The following is a 20,801-nucleotide window of genomic DNA, read 5'->3' as shown; positions in this document are numbered from 1 at the left end:
CCTGCATCTAGGCAAACACGGCGGGTGAACAGACCCCTCCTCTCTCAATGCATTTACTCAGGACAGCAGAGTTCCAAGTCCATTTTTAAATTTAAATTGAGCATTTCCAGGCTTTTAAGTGCTTAGCTGTGTAATCTATATAAATTTCTGTTAAATTAGCTTTTTATCCATTATGCATTGGCATTAATCTCTGGACACTAACAATAAAATAACCCTTTTTAAAACTGGTTTTTTTTTCTATAAAGTTGTGATGTCTCTGAAAGCTTGCTGAGTTGAACAAACTGCAATAAAAGCTACATTAAAATTTTCTTAAAATGCATGTGGAAGCACCTGAATGAGGTGTTGTGGATGCTGGAGGCACGCTGGAGGCACTCTGGAGGCCTTAGTGTGGTACGCTGCAGAGAACTCCTGGCCACACTGAGCTGTAGGTGTACCCATTGGTAGGATTTGCAATAATGTCCAAAGGCATTGCTGAAAATTACTTGTAGAAACGTGTGCTGCCTTGATACAATGACATATTCTGGAAAAAAAAAAAGATTATGTGCAGTGGATTTTTTGTCCTTTAGTAAGAATGAGAGGAATTCCATCAACTTCTCTGATTTACAAGTAAATAAGTTTCGGGTTTGTTTTCTTTTTTTGTTTTTTTTAATTCTTTTAGGTGATGGAAACTGAGAAATCTCAAGATCCAGCTTGTGCAGAAGTGTCCAAAGGAAACAACCAGAGTCCAACTCTGGGAAGTGGCATACTGAAATACAGAAGTCGATCCCAAGGTAAAACTGGATTGATAAAAGATAGCAACAGTAAGACTTTTATGTTGTGTATTTATTTTAGCTTTTGAAAAGTGAGATAGGTTTCCTTATCTTTGAGATCACATTAGTTTAACTTGGAAGGAAAATCCCAGCTGTAAGATGTTTGCATTCAAGCCTCCTGAGTTGAGGTATTGTATGGACGGGAAGATGAAGCAAAATTTTGGAAGCTTTTTTTGGTTGTTGTTCTTCTTTCTCTTCTCTCTCACTCTTTTTTTTAATATTTACATTTGCTATATATTTCAACATGCTCTAATACTGCGGTGGGGGACATATTTCAACATGCCACACCAAAATACCCATTATGGCGAGTAGTCCCCAAATTTTCTGTGGCTTTGTCCCCAAGTCCTAACAATAATCTGTGTGCAGAGCTCAATCACATTCTCATCCCTAATACTCTCCAAGTCTTCCTCCCTCTGACGTTCATTTTGATTTCCATTTACTGGGGTATTTTTAGCGTGCTCCAGGGAGCTTCTCTCCCTGTAGCCCCTATGGCTGTGTGTTGGTGGCTCACTGGGGAACCAACTCCGGTTCCCCCGAGCACTGATGCCCCTGGGCTATGGGTGAGCCTGGAGCATCACCCAGCCTGGTCACAAGCCTGGGCTGCAGCACGGAAAGGGAATCTGCATTCAGAGATGGGCAGAAAACACAGAAGTTCTTGTAGAAGAAAAGAGGGAGAGGTGATGGGAGTGGGTTAGTTGTAGGTTGCAAGCGGGGTTTGGGAGCGGCAGAAGTGCTAGGATAGCTGTCCTGGTTGTGTGCAGCAGCAGTGCGCTGTGTGCCCAGGGAAGGGGAGCTTTAAAACCTGAGGTGGTTTCACATCTGAAAGCAGGGAGCAGGTTTAAATCACACTCTGGGCAACGGGTACAAATTCTGCCCATGGATGCAGGGGCAGAATTGCTTTAATGGTGAGTAAAAACAAGTGGCTGACCAAACTCTGTCCTCGATCCCTACCTGCTGCTGGCAGCAGTGCTTGCACAGCCCTCGGGTGAGGAGGAGGTAGCAGAAAATAGGTTTGGGGCTCTCCTAGGCAAATTTGCAGCAGGTCCACTTCAGCCCGTGGCTTGTAAGCCCCATCCCCAGGGTAGGGACAGGACAGGGAGGATGAACAGAAAGTGGAGCTGCCCCTTTCTGTGGCAGCTCCAACTTCCTGTTGGTTTAAAGTAATCTTAAAACTGTTTCATGAAATCCAGCTTGGACAAATTTAGCCTGTCTGTGTCAGGTGTTTTCATCTGTGAAATAGGGGTTAATGGCCCTTCCCTGCATGGTGAGGAAATGGCAAGGATAAATGTGCAGGAACTGCTGTGACTGGGGGTCCTGTGGGGACCTCAGAAAATGAGAATTGGAGTAGCCCTGGTGTGAGGAGCCAGGTACTCTGTGGCTAATTACAGGATGTCCTTCAAGACAAATAATTCTGTTTCTTAGGTGAACTTTGCACTCTTCTCCTCTTTAAGACAACCAGGATCTTTGCCAGAAGGAAAGAAAATAGCATTTATTTGGCACATTTTTCCTTTTTCTATTCCAGAAAAATTTCCCTCAAAGTGACATGACACCTCCAGAAATGAATACTGCTACAGTGTCAGGTCTTTTAATTTTAAATAAATGAAGCTTGAGAGCTTAGTGCACTGGCAAGTGCCACTGGGTGAGAACAGCTGAATTCCTTTTCTGTCCCAGAGCTCAATTATCTTCTGCTTTTCCTTACACCATGAGCGACAGTGCTGAAGAGTTCAGCCTCACTGAAAGTTCATAGAAAACCTGTGACAGCAGGAAAAGTTTTTAGTTGAGGATGATCAAAACTAGCTTCTAACTCCCCGGCTGGGAACTAGTAGCGTTGTTTTAAGGCACTGTTTAAGCTGGGATTTGCAGGAGGTGATTATTGCATGCTGACAAGGGGATAAAGCAGCTCTGAGATATTTGCGGGACGTGTTTCTGTGGTTTTTCCCAGGTGCCGGATCCCGCTTGGAGTCCGTGGGGGAAGATGATGAGCTGACAGTGGAAAACGGTGAATCGAGTTACGAAATAGCGGTGAAATATTCCCGGGGTGGAAGAAAGCACTCTCTGCCCCAGCAGCTGGAGTCAGCAGGAGCAAGGCAGGTGGGTGAAAAGTCAGGGCTGGCTCTGAGCACCTCGCTGTGCTCTGTCCTTCGAGATCTGCCTGGAGCTCATGGAAGTGAGGGTAGTGGAACAAGGCCACATAGGTACATCGTGGGGACTGAAGCCAGGCCTGGACACCAAAATAGGAATGTTTGGCCACCTTTGGAGAACTTCTTTACTTTTGAGAACTTCTGAGGATGATGAAGGAGGATGCTTCTTGCTGTGGCCAGGAGGCCCTAACGCTGATCTTATGAGTTGCAGTTCTAGAGATCTGAAGACTTAAACAAGAAAAAATCTGCTTCTCTTTATTTTAATGGCTTCATGATGTAGACTTTTTTTTTTCTTTTTTTTTTTTCCCTAGCAGGTAGGGACTTCAGTATATCATGAGGGTACCTTTAATCTTTTTAATTTAAATTGTGACTGGTACATTACAAAATGATCCTACTGTGTGAAATGCAGGAAAATTACAGTGGCAAGATTCACTTTGACTGTAATGAGTGAGGATTTCATTCCTTGAACATTTTTCTGAATATATCTCCAAGATCCCCCCTCCCTCTTCCCTGACACACACAGTTTTCCCAGTATGATATCCCAGTGCCTGTGCCAAGCAATCAGAGCAACTTCCCTTGTTTGCTAATGTTTGTTAGGACTACCATATCGTGAAGAAATCCACTCGTTCCTTCAGTGCCGCCCAAGTGGAATCTCCATGGAGACTGACCCAGCCATCCATCATTTCCAACATTGTCCTGATGAAAGGGCAAGGCAAGGTGAGGATTTCTGCATGTGGCTGGTTTCTCACATGTAGCAAGAGCTGGCATTTAAGAGGTGTCTCCCACACACAGAACTTCCAGCAGCTCTCAAGGTAACCAATGATAATAATAATGATAAACAAATCCCATTTTCAGATGTAAATGCCAAAGTTACACTTGCAAAATATGGAGGAAGTGGTGTTTGTGTCATGCACTTGACGCAGGGTGGCTTTCATTCTGATTTGGTGCGTCTGGTCATTACTAAGATATCAAATATTAATAATGGATCTATAAATATGTATGTTTATGCAAAGTTGGTGCAGCTACAGAATAGTACCTGTTTGCATGCATATTTATGGACAAGTATGTTTTATCTCTGTGGAATCTGGATACATTAAAAAAAATCGCTGCAAATTAAGCGTTAAACCCAAAGACAGGTTCCCGGTTGATTGCTTATCTGAGAGCACTGAATTCTCTGGGTCAGGGAGTCCTCTTTTCCCCTCCTGATAATGTGTTTGCGCATTTGCTAGATACCAGCTGGCTGAATCCTAAGGGAAAATAGACAAGCATTAACCTAGGTATATATTGTTTTCCCTAATCCAATCCACACTAGTATTGGAGCTGTCATTAAAATATGCTAAAAATATGCATGTCTTTTTCTGAAATACTCTTTAAATTTGTCAGATGGATGTGTTTTGGACTAAAAAGACTTGTTTTCACTTTCAAGCTCAAATACGAAACAAATTCTTTGTTGTGCTTTAAGTTCAGCAAATAGTTAGAAATTGTGACTCCTCTGGATAGATTGACTCACGGTTGCTATAACTGTCCTTGTTTTGCAAGCTTCAAGTCTTTCATGACATTTCCAAGTGAATATTCCTTCATTTTTCACTTACCCCCTTCCCCTTTTTCTTGTAAGAATTAGCTTATTTCTCCTCATGGGATAAGTCATCCTGTCCTGCCTTTCTGCAGTTATCTCCAAGCGCTATGAGGTAGTTGAGAGCATACAGACTCTAGTGATCATGCACCACCTCAAACAGCTGCTGGTTTAGGTGCCTTCCACTTTTTGAGCGATCACCTCTGCTAGGAATTGCACTGCATACAATTTGTACAGTAGCATTTGCTTTGTTAGCTTTGTGTGGACCTGGGACTTGAAAAGTATTTCCCTAGAGTCGCTGTGTTGGTGGTTGGGAGGCAAGTGCCTGCCCTTGGTTTTTCATCTGTAGGTAGATCTTCACAGGGTGGTTTTCTGGAGTGGCATCACTTCTCTGAGAAGGTGGGGTAAAGTGGCAACCACTGTGCTTTGCAGCCATATTTCTCCCAACTCACCCCATGGAGCCATGGAAGAACTGCTGTGTCCCTGCAGCAGAGTGCCAGAAGCCTCATGTTTTTTGTAGGTTCCTTTGCAGTTGATAATTCCCCAGTAAACAGTTAGTTGAGTTATTTCATGTTGCATGGGGAAGCCAGGATGCTTCCTTACTAGAATTCAGTATTGTCTTACCAAATTACTAGGAGCTCTTAAAGGGTAGTATGCTTTACATTCATGGAGTAAAACAAAAGACCTGGTTGTATCGGGTTGTAAGGACAGTGTTAGTGCCTGCCCTGGCAGCATCCCTCAGCTGGAGAGCACTGCCCGAGGCGCTAATAATAACTGTGGCTTCAGATCACTGAAGCACAACAGTTTTGCACTTCCCTTGTCCACCTGGTCAGTAACTTTTCTCTTTATTCTGTAAAATACATGTATAGCAGTGACAAGAGGAGAAATATGGAGGGGAGGACAGAAATGGATCAAGGAAGTGATTTGGCTGGGAAGTAACTCAGCAGAAGGGGGAGGTTCATTCTGCTGCGCTGATTCGTTCCCTGAGCAGCCTCCCAGGACAGTCCCACAGCCAGCTGGGGTAGTGCAGGGGCAAGAGCTAACAGATGGAGCCCTGGGGAATATATTGCTCTAGATTTATTTAAATACAACGTGGTACATGTCTCCAGAATAATTAAAAATGTGCATGTGCATGGCAGCCCCCCCGCACCAGCCCTCTTCCAGCTACATTCCTGACATTACAGCACTGACCTTATGTCATGTTCTTAAGCTTTTCTTTTTCCTGAGGAAATGCAGGACCTGTGACAGCAGAGAAAACTACAGTTAATCCTGGATATAGATCTCAGGGGTGGGAATCTGCTGTCTCTCAATTTAAGAGCAATGCATTACCGTTTTTAAAATGGGAATAGCATAACATAAAGCCTGTGATCCAGTGTTTAAAAAAAAAAAGAAAGTAAAAGTAATCTCTAAACAATGTTTTTGCCTTTTAGCCTAAGGTGCCTCCTGCTACTTTTTGGTCTGATAAATGTGTTAATAAGAGGGAAAGTAAATCAGGAAACTCAAGCAGAGGGTCAGATGGCAGTGCGATTCATCAGCAGCTATTAGGTTTTAATCTTTCCTCTTTTTTTGTATGTTTTTAGCAGTCTTTCTCACAGAGGTCATAATAGAGTAAGGTGCCAGCTGTGTGTCTTCTCCTCCCTTTTCTGTAGGGTCTTGGATTCAGCATTGTGGGAGGTCAGGATTCTGCTCGTGGACGCATGGGGATTTTTGTGAAGACTATATTCCCAAATGGAGCAGCAGCTGCTGATGGAAGGCTTAAAGAAGGTACGGTAGAGAGAACCCAACTGCATATAAAGGACCATAGCGGGGTATTATTTCAGTCCAGCAGAAAAATTCAAGTACAGCTTTATTTAGGTACCTGGCCATCAGCAAGAGGCTGTGGAGAATGTAATACACCCTGTTTGTCCATCCTGGGGAAGATCATTCATAGCAGTTAACTTGATTATATTGCATGTTGAGAAGGAGAAACAGCAGCATGAGCTTTTTTCCTCCCCTTCCTCTTCAGTGAACTTTATTTGCCCAAGCCATAAGCTGCAGTTCTTCAGTTGAAGAGAGTCATTGATAGCAGTGAAACATATCTATCCAACCAACATCTTGTTTAAAGATGCTGGTCCAAGAAGGGGTTGTACAGAGGGACATGCTTGGGAGAGGCTGTTTTGGGCCCGTGTGCTCTCTGAGCCTCTTGGTGTGATGTTGACATGGATCAACAAGTATGAGTCATAATGAGAAAAAGAAAAGAGGAAGGATAGGATTGGCAGTAACATCACCCAGATGATTAGAGAAGCAGCTATATCCTGATTTTGTTGCTGCTTTTCCAGTCTTGATCTCTGAGCTGGATGTGTAGCCTGCTCTGTGTATGTTTGCACCCTGTTCTCCCGTGCCAGTCAGGGTCTTAACTCTGTTGAAAGTACAAAGTGACCATGAGTTTATAGCAGTAGCTTACAACTCTTCTGCAAGGGTTGGGTTACTTCTCATCCACAGAAGACTGCTCCTGTGTTACTTCTCTTGAGCTGCTCCTGTGTTACTTCTCTCCTTCTGAATTCATCATTCCCCTCTTTCCATCTCATCACACTTGTTGTGTTTAAGGCTGCTTTTGGTGCCAGCTCTCACACTTGCTGTCAGAGAAAGCTCACATCCCTGCAGCATAGGTTGTGCACTCGCCACAGGAAGCCAGTAAGTAGCAGCTGTCCCATAAACCCAACAAGACTTTCCAGGCTATTCAGAGCTCGCATACTCTTTTATTTATTTATTTATTTTTTTAAACTGGGGCTAGGAAAGGAGAGGAGGGGTAGACTTGGCTCATGATATCACCCCATCTAATTTTTGCACAGATGCAAGTAAAATTGCAGAAAGTGGATCTGGATCATGCTGACCCTGCTTTTAATAAAATTAAGGTAAATCAATACAGCTGGGTGTAAGTAGTAATACCCAGAGCATGAAAACAGATCGAAATGTGATGGGACATGTTTATTGGGGTGAGAAGAGCATTCACTATTGTAGTGTCTGGGCCACATGCTTCCCCATCCATAGGCTTTTAATAAGGGGACATGTTTGCTTTGTGCACGTGGATGCAAGGTTATTTTTCCCTGAACAGACTTTGGAGTGATGTGCTGTAGTGTTTCACTTACATTCTTATTTCTCCTGTTGATGCACACAAAAGAAAGGGAGTTTTTTAGTCCCTTTGGACTTCATGCTGTAAGTATCTATATTCAGACTTCAGTTAAAATCCATAGTGTTTTCAGCTTGTTTGTTAGTGTGAGAATGCCACGTTAAGGATCTCTGCTGAAGGACAGTCTTTACTTTCCTAATTCATCACTATTAACTTGTAAAGGCATTACGACAAATGAAAATAAACTGAGAACAATAAAAGGCTTTTCACTGAGCAGTTAATTGTGATCCTCATAGTAGCAGGTTGCCTTACATACAAGCAAGGTTTTTTACATCTCTATAGTCTGTATATTGCTGACTTCATTTATTTGTATCTAATTACCAGGGGATGAAATCCTAGAGGTTAATGGAGAGTCTCTACAAGGACTGACCCATCAGGAGGCCATTCAGAGGTTTAAGGTAACATGGATGTAGTAGGGGAGAGATTCATGCTCCTCGATGTTCAGTGCCATTTCGTACCCTCGGCTTTATATTTTTTGGCTGCTACAATTTATTATGTGCAGGTTTACTGTCAAATGTTGGTGTATGGTGTTGCCTTACTGGGGTTCTCTGATGTCTTTGCAGCAACTCAAGAAAGGAGTGGTGACCCTGACGGTGCGCACGCGGCTGCGCAGCCCGAGCCTCACGCCCTGTGTGACTCCCACCTTGCTGAGCCGCTCCAGCTCCCCCAGCTCCAGTGCTAGCGGTGGCATGCCGGTCCCTGGCCCCGATGAGGCAGACGGTTCCTCCTCCAGCCGCAAAGGACCTGGCCCGAAGGACAGGATAGTCATGGATGTCACACTCAATAAAGGTGAGGATCCATTGAGATGGGCTTGGAGGACAAATCCCTACAGCTTAGGGGAGTTTTTGGGAATAAGCTAGAGACTCTAATATCCAGGGCACTTACCCATATCCATCTGATCTTGAACCACAGGATGGGGGAGAAAAACACCCTCTAATGCAAAAACTTCTGAAGAGCTCCCTCTTCCACATTTTGCTCCAGAGTCAGCAGACTCTTACAGGTATCAGTCAGTGTCCATGCTGCTGAAAGAAAGGAGGCTGTGAGATACCAGGCAAAATGTGAATCAGCCTCTCAGCAGCTGAAATGGCCGTGCCGTTCTGTAAAGGGCATCTCTGGGGAAGGCAAAGGCACACAGAGTAGTCAAAATTGCCCAGGTGAGCTGTTTGAACTCCTGTGTGAGGGTTGCTCCCATTATCAATAATTGCATGAGATAAACTTAGAGCATATGCTATATGTGGTGGGACAAATATGCCTATTTTAAGGGCTTAAAATACACTGATTTTAAAGATTGAATTAAAATTTTGGAGAGAGAGGGTGAAATGTGCAGCAATTGCTCCTTTAGGAGTGCTGTTACCTGAAGGAAAACAAAGGTGAAAGTGGACAGAGGTAATCATGGAATCACGGATAACACCTCCCCTTTCTTTGTGCCTCTTTGCTGAGGAATGCCATGCAGATATTTAACAAAATAGAACAGTACAGTGGGCAGCATCTTCTGTGCTCACATTTTCTGCAATAATTTTAGGTGACATCTTTATTGGATTGCTGCCCCCACTTCTTTGTGCCTTGGACCAGATCAGACCTTGTGCAACACTTTCAGGCCGTTCCCACGGCACACAGAAAGTTTGCTGGGAGTGATGTGTCTCAGAGAACAGTTGAGATCAGATATTTTCAGTCCTGATTTCCACCGTTAGTCTTGGCTTCCTGGCTGACTGCACCTAAGACCAGCCCTGAAACAATACACGAGTCTTGATCTCAGATGGGATGTGGGAACACAAACACTTGTGTGTCCTGTGTGATTACAATCTACTGCTTTTCTTTGTACTTCTTGTTTTTCACAGAGCCAGGGGTTGGGCTCGGCATTGGTGCCTGTTGTCTCACGCTGGAAAACAGTTCTCCGGGGATATACATTCACAGCCTGGCCCCAGGATCAGTGGCTAAAATGGATGGCAGGTTAAGGTTGGTTAAAGCAGAAACATGCTGGAGTGGTTTTACAGTAAAATCAGTTGAGACTTTGGTTTCATCAACTGGTTGATATAGCAAGGAGGAGATTTCTACTTAAGAGTTCACTAAAAAGAAAACATTTAAATAAAGACATTCCAAAGTGGTATTAAATACCCAGGAAACATTATTCTGTGTGCTGGAAGCACCACAGTCATTAAGGTTTGGGGTTTTTATTTAATTCTCTATACAAAAAACTGAGCCTAATAGCACCCTTTGAGAAAGGGGAGCAGCAAAAAGTGCAGCCTCATCTCTTTTTGTCAGAGCTTCAGCCAGAGACCCCAGACTGGGAGGGAATTTGCAAAGCTCTGCTAAAAGCTCGGTCACCTGAAGCTCTCTTAAAAAGAGCTGGGGGAGATGTTCTTGCAGCTGACTGTGCCCATAGCTGCAGCAGCGCTTTTCTGCCCTTACTGTCTGTCTGGCAGGATTGCTGCAGGCTGACCTGCCCATCTCATTACTCTGTCATGGAGCCTGGACGTCTGTAAGGAACTATAAGAGAGTGAGAAGCAATCATTCCTAAGGCTCCCTTGTGCTTTACGTTGCATTAAGTGACAGAAAGTTATTTGCTGTTCCTCTCCTGGAGGCTTCATTTTTAAAAACCATCGGAGGAAATCTTCCACATTTCTGCGTTCCTGCATAAATGCTCGTGGGCGCTGGGAGCGTCGCTCGGGAGGGCAGGCTGCACTGAAGATCTGCTGGGACTGTGTGATCCACACTGAATGTGTGGCGTGAGCAGTGGTGCAGAGTGGCTGAGCAAATGCCTTGCTTTCATATGGGTAGAGAGTGCCTTCTGTTTCCTTGCTCATCAGGAAAACTGTGATAGAGCAATTCGATTTTTTTGAATAAGGGAAGAAGATAATTTTATGGTGGCATCCCTGCCAAAACCTTGAAAGTTCCTACCACATATAAATGCTTATAGGAGACAGTATTTAATGCTAAGCTGCTTTCTTGTAGGCCTCTTTGGAAAAGATTGCAGTGCTGGTTGTGTCTGTATGTAACAGCTGTATTATTAGGTTTAAGAGATTGATTATATCCAGGCATGCTTCCCAGATTTCTAGCTTGCTTCTTTGAGACATTGCTTCTGTTGTCCCATCAGCAGTGTATGACTCCATAAGCCAAAACTTACGGGATGGTTTTGATTTTTTGAAAACTTCATTGATCAAATATTGGCTTTGCAATGCCAGGAAAGATTTGAGTCCAGCTCCTCCATATCTGAGCTCCCTTTCTCAATCATGAGCCTGTGTAAGTGACTCCGTTTGTGCAGATTCTAATAGCTGTGTAAATCTACAACACAGGCAGAGCAGCAGCATGATTACACAACCAGTAGGTCACCCTTGGCTTTCCTGAGCCTGTACCAGAAGTACAGGTTACTGAAGGCTGTCACGTGCAATTGCCATTTTGTCTTTGGTATGTGGACTCATGTTACAAACTCATTTCCACTGTCACAAGTAGCCCAACATAAATCGGCAGTAGTAGATTGTTTGAGAGTGTCTGTTTAAAGCAAACGCTTTGGTAATTATGGAGAATGCTTTAATGATATCCCTAGTTGATGATATTTTCTTTTGAATGGTTCCAGATGTCTGACCACCATGAACAAGAGTTAAGAAACTGGCAAAACAAAACTAAACAATCTGTGCTTTCCTTTCAGAAGAGTTTTTTTTTAATATTTTTTTTTCCTTTTAATAGGTTCTATATGTTAATTTTAAGCAAATACAGGCTTATCGCACTCAATTTTTTTCCTGGACTCATTTCATAAACTCATATCTAAATCATGAATTTCTTATCAGTGTTTGTGTTAAGTAATTCAATATGATGGGAAGGAACAGCCCATCTGAATCTAATTTTTCCTTTTCTGTGCTCAACAAGTATATGGATGCAGAACTGGAATTGAAGTTTGCTTTCACCCTGATCCAGATGCAGCCAGTTTTCTCTATTGATTTAATAGGGTTTGTAGCGCTGACAGTAAGTGCAGAAGGGATCTCTGGACCTCCCTCCTGAAGTCAACAGGACTTAAAGCATTCACGTCACTGGGAGCAAGAGCAAGACTGGCTTCTTTGCAAGTCAGATCTTTTCCAGACACTTGTATCTTTGTGAAAGCTTGGCCACCAGTTGAAAGCAAAAATGTTTTTGTAAAAAGCAGTTGTGATTAACTGTCTCTTATGTCTCTCTGCAGTCGGGGTGACCAGATCCTAGAGGCAGATTCAGTGAGTCTGCGTCACGCGGCATTAAGTGAAGCCTATGCCATCCTGAGTGAATGTGGTCCTGGTCCAGTCAGCCTAATCATTAGTCGACATCCTAACCCAAAGGTGAGGAGAAAATGTGTTAGTGTATCTAGGTTGTTTTCATCTGGCACTGTAGTTTGAGTCTTGCTGTCAGGAAAGCAGCAAATGAAGAACCTTGGATTTTTCTCTCTGTGGCATGTGTTGTGCAAGAAGTCAGGATTGTAGTGATGCCTTCCAGTTTTATAAGTTTTAGCAGTGCCGGACTGTCCCTGTGCTTTTCACTTAGTCACTCACTGATCAAATGCAATTTTCCTGGAACTACTTGAGTGAAGTGTTCCCATCTTTCTCAGTATTTGGACCAAGTGGCAATGCAAATATGGCACAAGTCCTCTTCGACCTAGAAGTTATTTTGCAGTTAGTTTGTGTTTGAGTAGAATATAATTTAGGGCCAGGAATATAAATATCAACAGATTGAACTGATCAACTATAATGAAGTAGTAGGAATACTGTTTTTTAAAAAGTAAAATCTGTCCAAATATCAAAGTTTTCCTTCAGGAATTAAAACATGAGAATTTAGAATTACTTCTACTGTGAAATCTGTGCAAGGGCAATTTGGAAAGACGGCCGTGTTTACAAAGTGAGTGTTTTCAAGCAATTTTAAAAAATTGATGTTAGAAGATAAAAGCCTTTTAACCAAGCTATAGGGAATAATAACTTCTTTTATTTCAATATTTCAAAGAATTTCATGAGTGCACAAAACCTTCCTGTTTAAACAGGAATGAAGCTGTAAAAATATTTGCATTAGTGGGTCCAGAGAGCTCTGACTTTTGAACTCATAACTACAAATGCAGGCCTTAATAATTCCATATCTAGGAGAACTCAGGTTTCTTATTTTATAATTAATTGCGTATTTTCTGCTAAATCAAATATACAAACAATAGACAAATAAGGGTCTACTGCCCAGAGTTTATTATCGTTGCCGTGAGGCCTTATGCTGCTAAAAAGAAAGAAGCTGTGGTTCTGGTAGTTAAAGGTAAGTGTGGAGGGGGTAAGAATTGGGCTTATAGCCTAAGATAACAGTATTGCTAGGGAGTCTGTATGCTGTGCTGAACCAGCACGATGGTTCAATTTGGTTGCATTATTAAGGCACATAGACTTTTTGGAGAGTCTGTAAGAAGCATGAAATGAAAACTCCATGGAATGGAGCCTGCCCTCTCTCTTCTGTGCTTCCTCTTGCTATGGTGGTGGCCTGAAGGCTGATGAGTGACCTAGCCAGGTATGCTGAGAGGATGAACTGAGTTAAGCTAATTGGTTGCTATTACTCAGTAACAGAGGGAAACTATTAAGTGGCTCCTGTTACAGTTTTCCATAAGTGATATTTAAAATGACAACAAATCCTTTGCCAAGAAATACTAAGAAAAGCTAAAAGTTGAGCTGCAGAGACCCTAAAGGGTTTTTCCCCCCAGGCAGTACTGAATCCACAGTTCATCATAGTTGGATCTCTGAAGGAGTGCCCATATGGGGACCCATATTTATTGTTGTGTTACTGTCACCCTTTTTCTGACAGCACTGGGGGATCTACAGAACTGCGTGGGGTATTTTATTTTATTTTATTTCATTAGCTCTTAATATTACCCCAGCCTGCAGATTGTAGTTAGGAATTAGCTTGTCCCTCGCCAGTTTGATCTGCCTGAAGCACAGAGGATGCTAAAAATTAAAATTGGCAGAGCTTGCAGAAGTGTGGATTTTTGGTTAGCTTTAAACAAATACTGCAGTCTGCCCAGTACCTAGTTTTGCTCTTGGGACATCTTGTACCCAAAGGTTTGTTTAAAGGTCCTGGAGCATACTCTCAGGGTTTGGTCCGTGTCCTGTAGGAACAACCTGTGCCCCAGGAGCTCAGAGGCTTTTGGTTTGCTCTAAGGTCATGCCACAGGCTGAAAACAGAGATGTATTTCTACAAAGACTCATGTTGTTTTAGACGTTTTTATACTTAATGTCTCATTTTATGACACAAAAGGCCCACAGTACATTTTGTTGCTGAATGTGTTCACTTCGGTGTTTTCATGTACTTCCAAGAGAAATACCACAAAATTTTCTTTCTTCTTGTTATTCTGAGTGAATGTGGCATTCAAACTATGTTTAAACTGCTGAGTTTGCTTACAAATCTTTCAAATCTTCATGGTTCAGAAAGGTTCATGTTTCTGAATTTTAATTCATGTAAAGCAATATGCATAGAAATTATTTTCGACAGAATTAACTTGCTTTCTGTTTTTAAATATATATTCCTGGAGACTAGTTGTTCCTGTTGTAAAATTATATGGAGCTTTCCAGTAATAAGAATTAAGTGCATGGCAGTAATTCAGTAACAAAATTAGCAAATATGGTAAACGAGTATTTATTCTTAAACCAGGGAAACATTAATTACCAATTACTGATTTAGGTTTTATTTTTAAACGCAAGGAGAAATGAAAATTAAAGAGACAGGTAATATCTTGGGAAGTCTGGCATTCTTCCGGTAGGTTAAGTGTAGAATATCATCTGTTACTGATGTGTGCTTGTACAAAGCAGTCTTTGTCTATTTTAAAGTAATATTTTCTCAATAAATCAATGTACCACAGTTAATTGAGTTAAAATTGTACTGTAATGGCTTCATTTGATTTCTTTAAGTCTGATGCTGTTTTGTTTGTTTGTGTAATGTGGCGCTTGGACAAGGTCTTCATGAAGTCAGCAGGCTTCTGCCTCCTGGTTTCTGCAGGAGAGTGGCATGGAGGGAGTCTGAATCAGTGGACCAGGACTTAGAAGTGCTCAACTAGGTCTTCTTTAGTACATCTTTTAAAATAGTAACGTATCTGAAATGAATCACATATTTGTAGTTCTAAGTGGTCAGTCTTTCCTCCTCATTTCATCTACCTTGGTTTGGTCTCTGCCTTCCACTTGACTTCAGGTTTCTGAGCAGGAGATGGATGAAGCAATCGCACGTACTACCCACCGAGAGAGCAAGGATGCCAGCTCCTCTCACGTCACAGGTAGCGGCATGTTCTCTCCCGATATGTGTCCTTTTCCAGGTGCAGGAAGGTTTAAGGACATGCTCTTGGGTTCCCCCAAATAAATATTTTGAGGGCCCTGAAAAGAGCAGAACAGTTTAGGGGGTGTAGTCACTCTGTCCACTGCAGAAGTTTTAGCAAAAACATCCAGTTCAGATGGATCAACTCTGTAGTTGATGTTACTTGCTTTGTTTCACAAGGCTGCCATGATTTGAAAGTAGAGTTGCCAAGAGGTGGTTATTCTATCCTCTTTTCAGGATGAATGGAAGAACAATGTCCCAGTAGGGAAAGGACAGGAGGAATCAACTCCATCTGTGTACACTTATCTGTGTATAGTGCAAAAAACCCCAAGTATTGATGTGTCAGTTTGAAAAAGTCCAGATACTGCATACTGGACTGTATGTTTTACCTGCATTTTAATCTTTGGAGTCATGTCAAAATGTGTGCTCTGGCATTTGTCTGATGTTTTTGAACTCCGGACTTGGCACTTCCTCAAATCTTGATGATAAAAGCAAACTCTTGGCAACAGCAGAGCGACTAGTAAGGTGATTTTTACACAGAAATGTTAGATTTGTAATTATCCTCTTTATGTCTGTGTCAGCGAAGACCTTTTTTGAAGTTGGCCTTGCCAGCGGCTGCTAATTTGTCTTTCGAGGTTGCACCTAGTCCTGCTCGTCTCTTGTTCATAGCTCTGCCCTGGGCCTGGTTGGCATAACATGTCTCTGTGGTAGTATTTCGCCTGATTTGAGAGAGAGCTTGTGAAATGTTGAATAATCCTCACTTAAGGAAAGCCATTCAGGTAATAAATAAGTGGGATTAAATGCAGCCCCAAGCTCAGAAGGTGAATGAGGACCTTGTTTGGATATATGGACCATAACTTTAATTTTTGACATCTAACTAAGCTGTATTTAACAGGAACTGTACAAAAAAGCCCGTCTCCTAATGTGAAGACCAAACAAGGAGAGACCTCATCTCCCCTCAGCTGGACTATGAAACGCTTCCTGGAACCAGCAAGCCGGGTAAAAGAATTAGATGCAATAAACACAGTGTCTGCTTCAAATTCAGCTTTTACTGAAGCTTTTACTTGATCAAGGAGTTCAAAACCAAACCTTTATGCTCCTTCTCTGTCACATGGGCCCCATAAAAGGTTTTTTTTTTTCTTACTTCACACTTTCAAATCGTGACAGCAGCCAGCTCCTGTTCGTCTATGTGGCTGTGGCCTTTGGGAGCCATGTGCGGAGCATGGCTGAGAAAGCTGTGGGCTCCCACCTTCTGCCACCTCGAAGGCACCCCTGCTCTGTGGGACACAGAGACAAAGTTAGCAGGAGAGACCTGAGCCTGTGGGCAGGAGGATGAGCGCTTGGTCTCACTATGTGACTGTTACAGTGGAAAAGTGTCTGGTTTTCCTGGAAAAGCCAAAGAAGCCATAAAAACTGTTCCAGGGGTAAAAATCCTTCCCTTCTCTCAGTGCAGACAGTGTATAAAGGGAATTACACAAGTGAATGCTTTCATCCTTTGTTTTTGCATTGAACCACACCTGTGAAGTAGTGGGACTTGGAATACTTTTTTATTTATTATACTGGCTAAAAAGGTATTGATGTGCAGCATTTCAGCCATCCAGGTTTGACGGTTTGCCTCTCAATATACTGACAAGTCCTCTGTTTTAAAAATTGGCTTTAAACCTCCTTTATTGACACAGCAGTGTGACCGGAATTTGTGGTGCTTGCATGCAGACAGGGGCTTTAAGCATCGACGATGTCTGGTCACCAAGGTCACTTCTTTTCAGCAGGGATCTGTCAGCTCTGAAGCAGAGCTTTCCCAGTACTTCTTGCATGATGGTACAAGCCAGCTACCGTTCTCCGATGCTGTAACCGGCTCTTGTGATGAAGAGCAGCTCCGACAGAAGAACAGGAACAGTTTGTTGGATGATGGCTTTCTTCTTCCTGGAAACCTGAGTAAGCGACGGAAATGTATCTGGTCATTTGGCTAATGGGGGGAGAGTCATAGCGCGCTGGTGTGCTTTACAGGAGAGCTACGGTGATTCCTGTGCTGGTAAGAAATGCTGGGCAATGTAGTGCAAGCCAGCGCTGATCCTATGAAATTCTGGAAAATGGAAGAGGTTTATAACAATGCACATTAATGTCTGTTTCCATGGTATTTTCTCCACATTGCTGCTCTGATTATGTGAAAATGTCTTTATTTGATTGGTTTGGCCAAAACTAGATTGACAGCACTGCAGGGTTTTTTCAAGTGACTGATGATCATCTGTTTGATTACATTTAAATGAAAGTGTTCACAGCTATCTGAAATACACAATTTCAAAATGTCACATATAGCAGTGTAAGAACAATCAAATGTTCAATTTGATGTCAGATATTTTGCATATGTGTCTTTGTCCCCATAGTAATCAACTGAAAGAATCTTATATTTCCTTACTGACATGCACTTGATCTCAAATTCAAAGGATATTACATTTGTTCTCTTTCCTATGCATCTGAAGTAATGTCTTTGTCTACAGCTTATTTTCCTCTGGAAATTCATTATTTAATGCTTAAAAGCATTTTTACATTTTAAAAGATCCACAGAACAAAACAAAACAAAACCAAGTTTCTACAAAATAAAATGCTGTTCTTTCTGAGAAGGATGTGCAAAGGGTTCTTGGGTATATTAGTCTTTAATTTGAAACTGATGTTGTGTGCTTTGTTCAGGAAAGCATTTTTCACTCTCTGTAAGTTGATGCAGGCAGTCCTGAGTATATATTTAAGCAAAATGTGAAAGAAATTCTGTTGTTTGAAGTCAAATACGCATGTGAATTTGCATCTCTTTCTTCTCTGGGTCATAGTCATAACTTAGAAATAAACTGAAAATAGAACCAGATGTGTTATGATCTGATTTCAGGAATTATCCATAAATTATAAAGCTATCTGCTGTCCCTCTTACTGTTCACTGTAGTTAGAGGCAGGACATAAAAAATCTGCTTTTTGCTTTGTAAGTAGAGGTTAAGCTTCCACTACAAACCACTACAGAGCCACATGTACTCTGCTGCAGTCAGATGCACAGTATTAAAAATCATCTTATCAATGTAATTAAAGTATAACTTTTTTTTTTTCCTAGCTGCTAGAGAAGCAGGAGTGGCAAAAGCAAATGGTCTGGCTTCTCCACCTAGTGGGAGATCATCCGTCCTTCACAACAAGCATGTGGAGTCTGTCCGCCCCGGCATCCTCAGTGACAGCCCCAAATCTGGCCGCAGCCCCTTTCATCGACAGAGGAGGGTTGTTTTCTACGATGGTGATGTTAGTGATGACGACGAAAGTTCCCACTTGCAGAGAAGCCAGAGGGCCAAGAGCCAGGAGGACACTGGTGTTGTCATTACAACCTCATCTGTAGAAATCGATGAGGAGAGCCAAGACAGTGAGTCACCTAGATATAGCAGCAAGGAGACATCTTCCCCTGTCTTCAGCAACTCTGTGGAGTCTACAGACAGCACAGTGGGACAAATTGACTCTCCTTTCTTCCCCATCATAGCGTTTGATTACTCAAGTGTGCCTGAAGTTCGTCTTGGCAGCTTGAGTTTGAGGGAGCTCCGGGAAGCACAACTCGAATCTAAGAGATCACCAAAACTTGAGCACAGAGCAGTCACAAGAGTGAAAAGCATGATGAGCACTGAGTGCCGAAGCCTTCAGAGACAGAGGATGGAGGAGCATGGCTCTTATAATAAGCCTGTTGCAAGGACACTCCCTCACAGCAGGAAGTATGAAGCACCCGATGGGGCTGGACAGGGTGAAATAGTCACTCTGGTACGCAATGAGCACGAGTCATTCGGCCTGGATTTGGAAATCCAGGCCGTGCCCTTAAAGGTTGTTGTCACAGGGCTGCGGCCAGGTGGAGCGGCAGAAATGGTAATTTTTTAATTTGGGCTGCATTTGTTTGCAGGGATGGTGATGGTGATGGTGGTGATGATGATGATGATGATTATTATTATTATTATTATTATTAAGAAGCAAGTGATCTGTTGAGAGGAAGTGCAAGGGAGATATTTGCTGAGCAAAATGTCTCATCCCTTCTGAAGCTGCTGTTAAATTAGATGGTTTTGGTTCAGAAGTGCACCCTGGCTGATTCAAAACTAATAAAGTCAAGAGGCAGATCTACTGAGATGGACTTCTCCCCACTTACAGTCACAGTTTTGAGGGAATACTATTCTTTTGTTTCCTTTCTTTTTAGCAGGGGCAAAGACAATATAAGTAAATCCTGGTGGTAAAAATGTTTATTGTGCTCTGTTATTTTGTATGCACATATTCCTGTGTTGTGCAGATCTGATACCAGGAGGCCTTAGCTGCTGACCATGTTTGCCAGTCGCCATGGTAGTACCAGTAACACATTGCCCTTCTGCATCTCATACACACACCTACTAATGTGGATACTTGCTTGGTGCTGGGTGTGAAATTGCTGACCTCGATGCAGAAATGCAGAAAGAGGAAGGAGGATAGTCTGGTGTACAAAGCTGGATGTAGCACTTTCGGTCTAGTCAGTGGCCACTGGGGTAAAGTGGGATATGTTGTAGCAGCTTGAATTGGGCTGTGAGAGCTGGGGATTTGGTTTCTGTTCCTGCCTTTTTTCTCTGACTTACTGTGCAGTGTTTAGAAACATACTTAGGCTTTCACCTTAAGAGCTCTGTCCAATTTAGTTATTTAGGAGAGTTTTATTGGTCCAATGGGAGGTTGTGACCAGGGATATAGTTCGTACATGAGATGCAAAAATAATAGACATGAGATGCAAAAATAATAGACAATGTTCCAGTCCTGAAGAAGCTAGGGCTGATTCATCCCAATTCATTTAAATGAAGAGGGCTGTGTCTTCGATCCTGATACTGATCTCTCAGAGAAACCAGCAGCTCTTTTGACCTTCCTGTTTGAGATTGATCATTAATTCCTCCCCTGGCAAAAGCACAGTTTGCTCTTTATTTACGTGTTGGCAAACTGACAGCAATGGTACCTGTGCTCTGCAGTGATGTGAAATAGGGAATGTTGCTCATACATCATTAACTGCTTCTCTGCAATCTTTGCCCCTGTGGCAGGGCTTCTTATAATTTCCTTGAATCTGTCATTGCATCAGGGATCAATGGGCAAGATGGCTGTAGGAGATGAGATTACCACCATCAACAGTATCCCAGTCAATAAGATGACGTACGAGGAAATCTGCTTGCTTATGCAGTGTCTTCCCACATCCGTAACCCTGGAGATCCAGAAAGCGGCATCAGGTGAGAGACTAGTTTTGCTTTTGTACCATTTATTCTTAGTACCAGTGAACAAAATTCCCTTGGGTCAGCTGGGTCTGATCTTCTGCTGCCCCAGCTTCCCACATCAATTAAGAGGAAAAACAGGGGGTACATTGTGTCTGCACTGGTGAGCCAGTCAAAGCACTTCATCACCAAACCAGGCTTCAGGGTCCTCCCTAGCACCACGATGAGGGGAGCAAACCTACTCTTGTGTGAAGCATTTAAAGCTCCCACTTACAGTATGTCCATCCTGCCGGCATTTGCAGAGGTCTGAGTCATTTAATGCAGGCCTGGAGCTAACTTGGCAATGACTCTGCCCTGTCAATCTATTTTACTGCTGAGCCTGTTTAGTGAATATACTGACCCTTTATAGTCACAACTGTTTCTCTCAAATCTGAAGTTTAAGTAATGTTTTTATGAATGGACAATAAGATAATAAAAACTTCATTTCTTTTTTTTCTCTTTCGTGTGTCAGAATTCTCTAATGTGCAGAAAGATGAAACAGAAAACCCAAGAAAACTAGAATCTTATCAAAAAGTTTATTTGCATGTTTCTCATAAAAAGTTTTCT

At 42.4% G+C, this 20,801-nt stretch overlaps 1 protein-coding gene across 8 annotated transcripts in view; it reads left to right on the top strand.

Annotated features, from left to right (window-relative positions):
* PDZD2 (PDZ domain containing 2) overlaps window positions 1-20,801 on the top strand; it is a 142,780-nt gene that overhangs the window by 100,733 nt on the left and 21,246 nt on the right. For all 8 annotated transcript variants that reach the window (XM_086770699.1, XM_086770701.1, XM_086770704.1 and 5 more), the window contains 13 exons: window positions 659-770; window positions 2,752-2,900; window positions 3,548-3,667; window positions 6,173-6,287; window positions 8,017-8,090; window positions 8,256-8,481; window positions 9,531-9,648; window positions 11,864-11,996; window positions 14,857-14,938; window positions 15,872-15,975; window positions 16,743-16,911; window positions 18,071-18,855; window positions 20,069-20,213. In XM_086770699.1, coding sequence (XP_086626825.1) covers window positions 659-770; window positions 2,752-2,900; window positions 3,548-3,667; window positions 6,173-6,287; window positions 8,017-8,090; window positions 8,256-8,481; window positions 9,531-9,648; window positions 11,864-11,996; window positions 14,857-14,938; window positions 15,872-15,975; window positions 16,743-16,911; window positions 18,071-18,855; window positions 20,069-20,213 — 2,332 coding nt within the window. The remainder of the gene's footprint in view (window positions 1-658; window positions 771-2,751; window positions 2,901-3,547; window positions 3,668-6,172; window positions 6,288-8,016; window positions 8,091-8,255; window positions 8,482-9,530; window positions 9,649-11,863; window positions 11,997-14,856; window positions 14,939-15,871; window positions 15,976-16,742; window positions 16,912-18,070; window positions 18,856-20,068; window positions 20,214-20,801) is intronic.

This window comes from Chlamydotis macqueenii, chromosome Z (genome assembly GCF_036417535.1).
Source record: "Chlamydotis macqueenii isolate bChlMac1 chromosome Z, bChlMac1.mat, whole genome shotgun sequence".
NCBI lineage: Eukaryota > Metazoa > Chordata > Aves > Otidiformes > Otididae > Chlamydotis > Chlamydotis macqueenii.
The sequence above is the reverse complement of the archived record's forward strand: the minus strand, read 5'-3'. Positions and strand labels throughout refer to the sequence as shown.